Source organism: Strix aluco, chromosome 24, assembly GCF_031877795.1.
Source record: "Strix aluco isolate bStrAlu1 chromosome 24, bStrAlu1.hap1, whole genome shotgun sequence".
NCBI classification, from domain to species: Eukaryota; Metazoa; Chordata; class Aves; order Strigiformes; family Strigidae; genus Strix; species Strix aluco.
Window position 1 is genome coordinate 9395806 of NC_133954.1, and position 12182 is coordinate 9407987.

General features: G+C 71.1%; 2 protein-coding genes across 3 annotated transcripts; one reads left to right on the plus strand and one right to left on the minus strand.

Moving 5' to 3' along the window:
• The first annotated feature begins 575 nt into the window (after nucleotides 1-575).
• On the plus strand, nucleotides 576-8692 carry RARA (retinoic acid receptor alpha). The gene is given in 9 exon segments (XM_074849631.1): nucleotides 576-609; nucleotides 612-731; nucleotides 5232-5380; nucleotides 5500-5641; nucleotides 6549-6709; nucleotides 6795-6971; nucleotides 7065-7269; nucleotides 7534-7692; nucleotides 8027-8692. Coding segments are annotated over 9 exon segments (1359 nt in total). The 3' UTR covers nucleotides 8239-8692.
• GJD3 (gap junction protein delta 3) lies at nucleotides 8569-10771 on the minus strand. Of its 2 annotated transcripts, none has more exons than XM_074849633.1 (2): nucleotides 10687-10771; nucleotides 8569-10301 (listed from the first exon to the last, which is right to left on the minus strand). In XM_074849633.1, exon 2 carries the CDS (start codon nucleotides 10287-10289, stop codon nucleotides 9615-9617), a length of 675 nt encoding a protein of 224 aa, XP_074705734.1. In that variant the 5' UTR covers nucleotides 10290-10301; nucleotides 10687-10771; the 3' UTR covers nucleotides 8569-9614. The 2 variants fall into 2 exon arrangements, with proteins under 2 accessions (XP_074705734.1, XP_074705733.1); XM_074849632.1 differs by having other exon boundaries at nucleotides 8569-10353; nucleotides 10687-10767.
• Nucleotides 10772-12182: the final 1411 nt, after the last annotated feature.

A 12182-nucleotide genomic window follows, 5' to 3' on the forward strand; every position in this document is an offset into this window, starting at 1 on the left:
GGGGGTCAGGCCGAGGTGAGCCCTTCCCGCCGGGTTCACCCGCAGTTCACCCGCATCCCATTAGGCAAATGAGCCCCCCCCCCCCCAATCACCCTGAGACCCCCCCCCTCAGCCCGCTCTCGCGTGGGGGTGTCCGCCCCCGTCCGCCCCGCGCGTCCGTGACCGGGGAGGGGATGGGGGGGTCCGGAGGCGGCCCCGCGGCGCGGAGCGGGTTAAGGCTGCGGGGAGGCGGCTGGTGTCGGGAGGGACCGGGGCTGCGGAGCCGGCGGGGCTGCGCCTTCCTCCCCTCCCCCTCCCCCCTCTCCTCCTCCCTCTCCTCCTCCTCCTCCCTCTCCTCCTCCTCCTCCTCCTCCTCCTCCTCCCGCCTGCCCGGGCGCGGAGCGGAGCGGCGGGGCCCCGCTCCCCCGGCTGAGCCGCGGCGGGGCCATGGCAGCGCGGCGCGGGCGCCCCGGGGGCCCGGTTGCCGCGGGGGGGGGCTACTGACCGCCCGGGGCCGCCCCCACCGCCGGAGCGGGGTTTGACGGGGGGGTGGGGGGGTGGGGGGGCGGGGAGCCGCCCCCCCGCGGCCCCGGGCCATGTACGAGGGCGCGGCGGTGGCGGGGCTGCCCCCCGCCCCTTCCTCCGGATGGATTTCTACGGGCCGGGCCGGGGCTGTTTGCTGCCGGAGCGCGGCCCCCCCGCGCCCCGCGGGGGCCCCCCGCCGCCCCCGCCCTGGAGCAGCTCCGGCCGCTGTAGGTACCTGCGCCCCGGGGGCGGCCGGGCCCTCACCCCGCCTCGGGCCGGGAGGGGCGGCCTCGGAACGAGGGGGGGGGGCTGCGGGGAGGGGTGCGGAGAGATTGGGGGGGGGGGGGGGGGGGGCGCGCCTGAGCTGGGGGATGGGTGCTGGGTGCTGCTGCCGGGGGGGTGCTGGGGACTGCTCGGCCGTAAACAACCCCCGTCCTATTTCGGCGAGAGATTGGGGGGGGGGTGTCGGGGCTCGGCGGGGGGCCCCTCGCACCCCCTTCCCGCGGGTGGGGGCCGCAGCAGCGCCAGCTCCGCCGGGAATTTCGCTCCCTCCTGATAAGGGCTCCGAGAAAATCCAATTAACTCCGGAGCCGCGGCTGCTGCTCGGGCGGAGGGGGAGCGCCAGCGTGTGCCCCCCCCCCCCCGAAAACGGCCGTGTCCCCCTGCGCCGGGGGGCTGGGGGCTGAGGTGGGGCCCGGCCAGACCCGCTGGCCGCATCCTGCCTTGTGTCCCTGGGGGGTCACAGCCCGGGGTCCCCCGCGGGTCCCCCCGCCGTCCTTGGGGACGGGCAGGCCCCGTGCTCTGTGCAGGGGGGGTGCGGGCAGCGCACCCCGAGCCACCGGCCGGCCGGGGGGCTGCCACCCCCCAGACGAGGGGGTCTGGGTAGGCTGGAGGGGATCCCATGCCCCCCCCTCGCCTTGCAGTGGGCAACCGGCCGGCCTGGCCCTGTGCCCAGGGGCCACGGGCGACGGTAACGGCCCAGGGAAAGTCCTGCCCGGCTCTGCCGGACTTTCACCCCCCCCCCGATAACGGCTGCGGGGCCCTCCCGTGGGGTGCAGCGAGGCTGGGGGGGGGGGGCACCTCATCCCCGGGGGGCTGGCGAGCCCCTCTCCCTGCCGTCCGTTCGCCCTTCCCGTGGTGATGCCCGGTGCTGCGGGGGGAGGGGGGGGGGTCCGGCCGTGGCCCCCACGGTCTCGCTCCCCCCCATTGTCTTGGGGCTGCTCGACCTTTCCGCCGGCACCGAGCGCGGCGCGAGGGGCCTTTGTCTGCAGCTGGGGACGGTGCGGGGCTGCCACGGGGGCTCCCCCCGCCGTTGCGGGGTGGGGGGTGCTGCTTTTGGAGCCCCGGAGCAGGGGGGGGTTTGCTGCCTTTGAGGCCCCAGCGCAGGCAGGGTGCAGGCAGGGCCTGGCAGGAGCTGTGTGTCCCAGGCTCCAGTGCCACCCCCTTAGCGCAGCCCCCCCCCCCCCCCCAATCCCACTGGGGCTGTGCTGTCCTGAGTGGGGTAGCTGGGGGCCATTGTCCCCCCCAAGTCCTGCGGGAGAGGGGTCCTGCTGGCCAGAGCCCCCTCCCCATGGGCTGCAGCCAGGCGGGCAGCTCTGAGGGGGGGGGGGCCCAGGCAGGGCCAGGGCACCTCCAGCCTCTGGTCACGGTGACCGTGACCTGGCGGGTGTGTAGGCGGCGGGTGCTGCCGGGACTCCCTGGCTGGGTGCCCCGTTCCCTACGTCACGCCGAGGTGCCGTGTCTCCCTGGCCCGGGGGGGGGCCAGCCCGCGGCACGGCTCGGGGGTGGCTGTGCTGTGCCTCAGTTTCCCCAGAGACAGCTGGGGCTGGGCTGTGCCCGGCGGGGCTGGCCACGAGCTGCTGGCTGCTGGCCCGGCACTGCCCGGCCCGGCGGGACGCCGACTCGCTGGCGCAGGGGCAAGAGCCGCTTCTCGGGGTGCAGGGGGGGGCCTGGGCACGTTGCTGTGCGGCGGTTGGGGAAACTGAGGCACCAGGTGGTTCCTGAGGGTGGCCGAGGGGCTTGCAGGAGCCCACCGAGGCATCCTGTGCCAGTGCGGGGCCATGCGCTGCAGGGGGGTTTGTGGGGGTCTCGGGGAGGGGGTGTGTGGGGTTGGGGTGCGCGCGGGCACCCCCCCACTGGGCACAGGGTGGCCCCGCCATTGTCTCGCATGAGCCGCGCTCCGTCCCCCCCTGCCCGCCAGCGGCGCGTGGCAGATGGGTGAGTCGGGGTGGGGGGGGACCCTCACGGTGCTGGTGGGGGGCAGGACCCCGGGGTCTGCTGGGCAGGATGCCCTGTGGGGACCAGGAGGGGGGGTGGCAGTGCCCGGCGACATGTGGACAGGACCGGGCACCCCATGGTGGGGTCACCTCATGGTTTGGGGCTCCCGGGACCCCCCTTCCCCTCCTCCTTGTGGCGGGTACCAGGGGGGGCCCTGCTGCGGCCCCCGGCTGGGCTTTGCTCCTCGTCCCCCCACTCCACCAGCCCCCGGGGGTTGGTGACAGCCTGGACTCCTGGGTGTCCCCCCTCATCCCCCCCCGGGTCCTGGCCTGCAGCGTGGCCCCGTGGGTGCTTTCCCACGCCGGGGTGGGGGTGACGGGTGTCGGGGTGCCCTGGGGTCCCTGGTGTGGGCAGGAAGCGGCCGGCGGGGCCGCAGGCGGGGGCGGCGCGTTCACCCGGGGATGCTGGCGGGGCCGCAGCATCTGGTCTGCAGCTGGGCTCCGCTTCCTGCGAACGGTGCGGGGGGGCAGGACGCCTGCGCCCCTCCTGCTCCAGGGGGGAGATGGGGCTGGAGGTGGGGAGGGAGCCTGGATGCCGGGGGGGTGGTGTCCCCCATGGTCCAGCCGGCCCTTCCTGCACCCAGCCCCGCGGGAGCAGGGGAGGTTTGCACCCATCCTGCCCGCTCAGCACCTCTGGATGCTGCTTTGTGCCCTCCCCCTGCCCCACAGGGGTGTGAGGGGCACCCCCAGGCCTGATGCCACCACAAGGGGCTCATGGGGAGCTGGCCAGGCTGGTGGCTGTACCCTTGGCCCTCTCCGGCCCCCCCCCACGGGTGGCACGGGGGTCCCTTGGCTGGTGGCTGTGGTGACGGGGTTCCCGTGTGCTGGCACAGTCGTGTCTGCCCGGGGACGGACGCTGGCGGGGGGGGGAGCCGGGTCCCCTTCCCCCTCCGCACCCAGCACATCAAAACCTTGTCAGATCTGCATTTGGTGAGTGCAGCTCTCCACGAGGAAGTTCTTAAATTATATAAAAGAGGCGATAAATTATAGACGACGTTCGCTCAGTCACTTTAATGGCTCCGCTCCCTCGAGTGGCAGCCGTGATTTATGCAGTGCCGCCCGGGAAGCGCTGCCCGGCTCGCTCGCCTCCGCGCCCCGCACGCTCCATCCCACCCGCACGCTCCATCCCACCCGCACGCTCCATCCCACCCTCTCACTCCATCCCATCCCGCCCCGCACGCTCCATCCCACCCTCACACTCGCCTCCGTGCCCGCACACTCGCCCGTCCCCGTTGCCCAAGCGTCGTGGGTGGCTTCGTCCCCGTTGTCCCCCCTCCCAGGCCCCATCTGCACCCACCACCCTCAGTGAGTGGCTGGTGGCACAGTCCAGCTGGGGACCCCCCCCACCCCTCATCCATCACCCCCCAGACCCCCCCCACCCGCAGTGGGACCCCTCCTCAGCTCAGCTCAGCTCTAGGGTGGGTGCCCCTGGCCAGGGCCTCTCCCTGCTTCCCCAGGGCCCATTTCAGGGGCCTTTTTTGGGGCGCAGGGGCCGGTGGGGCAGGGGGGGGGCCGGGCCGGGCCTTTAATATCCTGTTTGACTGGTTCGCTTGGCTCAGCTGCAGAAAAACATTCGCAAACATCCCGGAGGAGCTGGGGAGCGCTTAACCCCTGCCTGGCTGCACCCCGCGCTGGGGGCTGCACCCCAGCTGCACTGCACCCCCCCCGCCCCATGGCTGGGGCTGCGCCAGGGCAGGGGGTCGGGGCTTGTCCTGGGGGGCTCAGGCACTTCCCGGGTGCTCCTGGGGGGTGAGACGGAGCTGGCATGTGCCATGGGATTTTGGGGTGCAGGAGGGGAGGGGGTCAGACATGTCCCATGAGGTTTTGGGGGGCAGGAGGGGGGCAGGCACGTCCCCCGAGGTTTCGGGGTGCAGGGGGCACCGGCTGCGTCCCCCGGGCTGGCGGGGCCGTGGTGGCCGGGTGCTGCTTGTCGTGGGCCCGCCGGGGGCCCATGGGGTGCAGGCTGGGTGCCCCCGTCCCCTCCCAGGGGGGCCGTGCTGTCACCTCTGGGGCGATGGGGGCAGCGGGCGGCCCCCCGGGATATGCACACGTGTGTGTGCCCGCGCGTGTGAGCACCGGCCCCGCAGCCGCCATCGGTGCTGCCCGCGCGGGGGGGCGCTCCTGGGATCCCAGTTATTTTTCTGTTCTCTTTTTATTATTATTTTTTTAAATTTTTTTTTTCTGTCTGTCTGCCTGAATTCCACATCGTCTCTGTGGCCTGGAAATGTCAAGTTGCATCTTCCCAGCTCGCGTCCTCTCCCCGCCGGCCCCGCACGACCCGGGCAGGGCTGGGGTGGGCAGCGCAGGGTGGGCGGGGGGGGGGGGACTGGCAGGACCACCAGACCCGGGGCCAACCCTGGCGCTGTCAGGGGGTGCGGGGTTGTGTATGGGGGGTTCAGCCCTGCCTGGAGGGGGTTCTCCATTCCCTGAGTGCTGTCACCTTCCCCGCAGCCGTCGAGACGCAGAGCACCAGCTCGGAGGAGATCGTGCCCAGCCCCCCCTCGCCCCCACCCCTGCCCCGCATCTACAAGCCCTGTTTCGTCTGCCAGGACAAGTCCTCGGGGTACCACTACGGGGTGAGCGCCTGCGAGGGCTGCAAGGTGAGAGAGCTGCCGGGCCACCGTGGCCAACTCTGTGTCCCTGTGGCCACCTTTCCCCTTGGCCACCCTCCCCGGGGTCCCCGCGCCCGGGCGCTGACCGGGGCTTGCGGCGTCCCCAGGGCTTCTTCCGCCGCAGCATCCAGAAGAACATGGTGTACACGTGTCACCGGGACAAGAACTGCATCATCAACAAGGTGACGCGCAACCGGTGCCAGTACTGCCGCCTCCAGAAGTGCTTCGAAGTCGGCATGTCCAAGGAGTGTGAGTGCGGACGGGGACGGACGGGATGGGGACGGGATGGGGACACCCTGCCCGGGTGCAGCTGGGGGTCCAGGCGCCGTCACCCATCCCGGCAGCCCCCACCATGTGCCCAGCGAGGCCCTTGGGGGGGGGGGGGAGAAGTTTGGGGGGCCCCCCCTGGGTTTGTGCCACAGCCCGGCCGTTGCCCAGGCAACGCGTGATTGATGATGTCAGAGATAAATGATGCTGACGAGGCTGCCTGGCGCCTGCGTGCCAGTTGTCATGGTGCCCGGCTGTGCCCTCCCCCTCTCTACCCCGTGCGCAGCATCGCTGGGGGTGGGGGACGGGGGGGCGATGGCTGCTGGGGTGCAGCTGCCTCCCCTCTCTGTGGGGCCCCTGATCCCCGGAGGGGCTGGTGGATGCTGGGGGGGTTGGGGTCAGGCACTGCCGGGGGTGTTCAGCATCCCAAGGGCTGCAGCTCACCCTGCACCAAAGGGGGGGGGTCCAGGCCCCCGCCCCCGGCCCGCAGAGGGATCTGGGCCCCCCCCCAAGTTGCCACCTCGAGGGCACGTTCCCCCCGCACACCCCCGTGGTGAGCGCGGTGGCTCAGCTGCCATTTTCTCTCCCTGGTGGTTTTCTCCACTCTATCGACTTTGCTGAGCGCTGTCCCCATGGCCAGAGGTGTCCTGTGTCCCCCCCTCCGGGTGCGGTGTCACCCCTAATTACCTCCTAATGACTTGGGGGGGGTATTTCAAGGAAAACTGTGCGGCACTGGTGGCTCGTCTGTCACCGCGGTTGATCCCGGCGCTGGCGGTGGGGTTCTCCTGCTGCCGGGGGGGGCAGAGCGTGGTGGGGCCGATCCCCCCCAGCCCGGGCAGGGGCTGGGTGGCCGCAGGGCCGGGTGACGCTGACCCTGCCGTCCCCGCAGCCGTCCGTAACGACCGGAACAAGAAGAAGAAGGACGTGCCCAAGCCGGAGTGCTCGGAGAGCTACATCATCACGCCCGAGGTGGAGGAGCTCATCGAGAAGGTGCGCAAAGCTCACCAGGAGACCTTCCCTGCCCTCTGCCAGCTCGGCAAATACACTACGGTGAGTGTCGGGGGGTCCGGGGGGGCTGGGGAGGGGTCCCTGGCCTCTCACCTCCCCACCCTCCTTCCCCGGCTTCCCGCTGCAGAACAACAGCTCGGAGCAGCGGGTGTCCCTGGACATCGACCTGTGGGACAAGTTCAGCGAGTTGTCCACCAAGTGCATCATCAAGACGGTGGAGTTTGCCAAGCAGCTCCCCGGCTTCACCACGCTCACCATCGCCGACCAGATCACCCTCCTCAAAGCCGCCTGCCTCGACATCCTGGTGAGAGCGGGGACGGGGATGGGGATGGGGACAGGGGAGGGGGCACCAGGCTGAGCCCCCCCTTCCCCGTCCCGGCCTCGCCGCCCCCCCCAGATCCTGCGGATCTGCACGCGCTACACGCCGGAGCAGGACACCATGACCTTCTCGGACGGGCTGACGCTGAACCGCACGCAGATGCACAACGCCGGCTTCGGGCCCCTCACCGACCTGGTTTTCGCCTTCGCCAACCAGCTGCTGCCGCTGGAGATGGACGATGCCGAGACGGGGCTGCTCAGCGCCATTTGCCTCATCTGCGGAGGTGGGCGCCCAACGGGGCGGGGGGTGCAGGGGTGGACACCCTGCCCGGTGCCCCGGCAGACCCCCGGTGTCAGCCCGGCTGGTCTCCCCAAAGGGCTGACCAAGAAGACCCCAAATGGGGCCCTTGGCCATGGCACGGCCACCCCGGTGACCCCCGCGGGGCCCGGGACAGGGAGCTGGGCCATACCCCCTCCCCCCAGGGGGGCAAAGGAGGAACGACAGGATGTGTGCTGCCCCCCCGTAACCACTGCTCCCCCCTCCCCAGACCGCCAGGACCTGGAGCAGCCTGATAAAGTGGACAAACTGCAGGAGCCGCTGCTGGAGGCGCTGAAGATCTACGTGAGGAAGAGGAGGCCCAACAAGCCCCACATGTTCCCCAAGATGCTGATGAAGATCACGGATCTCCGCAGCATCAGCGCCAAGGGTGAGCGCTGGGGAGGGGGTGGCCGCCCTCCTGCCGCTCGGTGTCTGGGGGAACATCCCGGGGGAGCGTCCCTTGGGCTCGGTGTCGTCCCAGGGGGGTGTGTGTGAGTGGGGGGGGGTCCAGGCCCCTCACCCTTCCCCGGGGCACCACACCCGCCCGAGGGGATGAGGGAGGGGGGTACCCACAGCACCGCATCCTCCAGGGACACTGATACGGGGCCGTGTCCCTTGTCCTCGGCACCCAGGGAGGAGCAGAGCTGGGGGTGCCGGTTTGGGGGTGCCAGTTTGGGGGTTCTGGCAGTGCCCTGCCCCGCTGACCCCCACCCTTCCCGCAGGCGCCGAGCGGGTGATCACGCTGAAGATGGAGATCCCGGGGTCGATGCCGCCCCTCATCCAGGAGATGCTGGAGAACTCGGAGGGCATGGACACGCTGGGGGGGCAACCGGGTGGCCCCCGCGCGGGCAGCCTGGGGCCCCCCCCGGGCAGCTGCAGCCCCAGCCTTTCGCCCAGCTCCAACCGCAGCAGCCCGGCCACGCACTCGCCATGACCCGCGCCCGGCGCGCACCAGGACAGAGCCCGGCACACGCCGGGGGGGGGGGAGCCTGAGCCTCGGGCCTGGCTGCAGCCCCCCACCCTGGGGCGGACTCCTCGGCAGCCCCCCACCCCCCCCAGCCTCCACGCCGGACGCCTCCGCCGGAGCGGACCCCGCGGGGAGCCCCAAAGCCCCCGGCCCCCCCCCACCTCCCACAAGCCCCGGGCGAAGCGCGTTGGTTGAGTCACATTTCAGGGGCGCGGGGGCCCCCTCGGCCGCGTCCCCGGGGACGCCCCGGCCCCACCAGCACCAGCACAGACGGGATCGCGCCCACCGAGACACCCCCCGCCCCGGCCGTCCGGCGGGGAGGACCCGGCCAGACCCCGCCCGCTGAGGAAGCAGAGTCATTTAAAAGAGAAAAGAAAGCAAAGTATATATATATAAATATCTATAAATATCTATAAATACGTTTTAAAACCTTTGTAAAAGTTTGGAGGGGTTTTTAGGCCTGTGCAGGTGGAGGGGGCACGGTGGGTGCTGCTGGGGCGGGGGGTGGGGGGGGGCACACGATTTATTATTATTAAATTTTTTTTTTTTGTTGTTGTTGAGATTTTAGTGGTTTTAGAGTCGGGGGGCGCCGGGCGGGCCCTGCCCCGGCCCCCCCAGGCGGGGTGGGGGCTGTGGGGGTGCGCGGCGGTGCCAGCCCCGACCTTGTGGGGAGCGGGGCCCGGCCCTGCCGGCACGGGGAGGACGGGAGGGGGGGAACGGGGATGGGAGGGGGGGGCTGGCTCCAGAATAAAGTTTATTTATTCTAGTGCCCGGCTCGTTCTTGCTGTGGGGGCACCCGGAGGGGAGGGAGGTGCCCAGGGAGTGGGGGGGCGCACGGTCAGGGCTGCAGCACCCTGAGTCCTGGGGGGGTCTTTGCTGCAGGGTCTGGCTGTCCCCAAAGGCTGAGCTGGGGAGAACCCTTTGGGGCCCCCCCGCACCCCCAAAGCTCTGCCCTTCCCAGCCCTGATGCTGCGGTTGTGTCCCCCTACACCAGGGGCCAGTCCCGGCCCGCAGAGCCCCAACACGTTCGTGACATCCCCAGCACAGGGTGTGGGGGCAGCCCTGGCCCTCCCCATGCCAGGCTGGGGGGGCAGTGGGAGGGGTCAGGGGTGTCCCTGCCGCTGCGCAGGGATGGGCCCTGTTTGTTTTCCTTTTGTCCATATTTTTTTTCCAGCAGCTGCCGGGTGAGGCCCATCCGCTGCCCACAACAGGAACCGAGGGCACCGGGGCACGGCCCAAACCGCTTCCCCGGCACAGCGAGGGCTGGGGCGGGGAGACCCGCAGCCGCCTGCTGGGCACCAACCAGGCTGAGAACGGCCACAGCTCATGCCAGCAATGGCAACCTACACGGTCAGGTCCCCCCGCGGCGGTGAGGAGGCATTGGGGTGACACAGCTCTGCCACGGCCCCCGCCGGCTGCCCGGGGGCCGGTCCCCGCTCCTGTGGCCGGTGGCAGCAGCCGGGCCGGGGCGGGGGGCCCTTGCGCAGGAGGTGGGCGAGCTCGGCCAGGCTGAGCAGCGCCGAGACCAGCCCCACCACGAAGTAGAAGTGGATGAAGACGGTTTTCTCGGTGGGGCGGGAGACGAAGCAGTCGACGCGGTGCGGGCAGGGCCGCCGGCGGCAGACGAAGAGCGGCTGCACCCTGAAGCCGTAGAGCAGCGCCTGCCCCAGCAGGAAGCCCAGCTCGGCCGCGATGCGTGCCACCACGCTGCCCACGTAGAAGGGCTGGAGGCGGCGGCCGCGCTGGCCGGGGGCCCCCCCGCGCCCCGGCTTGGCCGCCTGGTGCACGGCGAAGATGACGAAGAGGGCGGCGGGAGCTGAGAGCACGACGACGTGGAAGACGAGGAAGCGGTAGTGGGAGATGGGGAAGGCGGCGTCGTAGCACACGGGTTTGCAGCCCGGCTGCTGCGTGTTGCAGACGAACTCCTCCTGCTCGTCCTCGAAGACGTCGCTGCCCACGGTGGCCAGGACCAGGATGCGGAAGAGGAGCATCACCACCAGCCAGAACCGCCCCACCATGGGCGAGTGCTCCTGCACCGCGTCCAGCAGCGAGCTCAGGAAGCCCCACTCGCCCATGGCCGCGCTGCGGGAGCGGGGTCAGCGCTGGGGGGGGGACACGCTGCGGCCGCCAGGATGGAGCCCAGCGGGCAGCACGGCCCCTCTGGCTCCTCGCCCTCCACACCCCTCCCAACCCATCGCTCCAGCCCCACTCCCAGGAGGGTGCCTGGGCAGTGCCAGCCCAGCTCACCCCTGTCACGAGTGTCCCCAGGCGTCTGCTCTGCCCCGGGACTCGCTCCCCCAGAGATGGGTCCAAGGACACCAGCTGGGGCAGGACAGGCAGGTTCCCCAGCCCTTGTTCCCCCCCTCAGACCCCTCGAGCCCCCCCAGCCCAGCCCGGCGGGGTGTCCCCTGGTACCTGCGGAGGCTGCGGTCACGGTGTGCCAGCGCGGCTGGCGCCGGCTGTCCTGGGCTGTGCGGGACTGTCCGGTCCCTTGTCCGGCTGGGATGGGATGACGGTCCCGCAGCCACGCCTGGAGTCCTTTTAAAGAGACAGAGCAGCCGCAGGGGCGCCTGGAGGGGAGGGGAGGGCTCAGCTCTGCCGGGGGGGGGCTCAAGGGCGAACACAGCCCTGGGGCCAGCAACTGCCCGGGCCACAGGTTGGTGCTGGGGGCTGTGACCGCCCCATGCAGAAACACCCCCGTGCCTCGGCCTCCCCAAACCCCTCAGGGTCCCAGGCCACAGCACTCAGCCCCCAAAAGGCCCCCCCAGCACTGGTGTCACCTCCCTGGCCCCAGCACATCGGCCGCATTCGACTGTGCCACGACAGCTCCTGCCCTGCAGGACCGGGGTGCTGTGCCCGGGGGATGCTCAGGGCAGGCCCCAGCCCTCCCTGCTCCGTGCCGGGGCTGTGGGGGCCACGGGGGCTCCCGCTGACCATCCCGGGCTGCCCCCAGCCCTGGCAGGTGCTGGCAGATGGAGCCGCGGTGGCCGGCAAGTGGCTGTGCTGTCCGGCTGCCGCTTCCCAACGCACCGCGGGGCTCGGAGGGAAATCCTCAGCGGCACGGCCAAGGCTGCCCCCAGCCCCTGCCCGTGGCCTTTGCTGGTGCCTGAGTCACTTTGTGGTGACGAGAGCAGAGTCTTGGCCACCATGGGCCACCCTCAGGCCCTCCTCGCCCCTCGGGGGACGCGCGATGCCCACGCTGGGTCAGTGCCCTGCACCCCCCCAGCCCTCGGCTTCCCCAAGGCCCCGCTCAGGGACATTTTGTGATGGAGAAAATCCCAGCGTGCCGCCCTCTGCGTGCGCAGTGCGGCTCTGGAGACGCGTTTGGGGGTTACAACGCAGCAGCGCGGCCGCGGCCTCGCCCTTCGCCGTGCGAGTCGTGACAAGGGATTCCGCGGGCGCGCTCGCGGCGAGGAGCCGTAAATAGCGGGGCCCCTCGGCAGGGCCGTGCTGGAGACGCTCTCCAGAGCCCGGCAGTGGAAAATCTGACAGCGCTTTCCACACTTGACCGGGTTCCAGCAAAGCACCTCGGTGGCACCGATAGCGCCAGGGGACAGGGAGGGGGGGCCCCGGGGTTTGCCCGTCGTTCCTGCGGCTCCCCGGGTGCGGGGGGCACCAGGCTGGGACATGGGACAGGGGAGCTCTGTCCCGGGAGCTTTGTTAGGGACCCCAATCCCTTGTGCTGTGGGGACCCAACACCCTGAACCCCCATTTCTGCCCGCAGCAGAGGCGGTCACGTGCTCCCCCGCAGCCAGGCAGCCCCCCAGGGCTGCGACTTAGGCCCAGCTCAGCACAAACCCAGCACTGGGAGAAAAAAACTCTCTGGGCTGATTGAAACTTCAGGCCCTGCTCACCTGCGGCTGCAGAAGCAGAAGTTGGGGCTGGGGGGGGACGGGTGCAGGCGCCGGGGC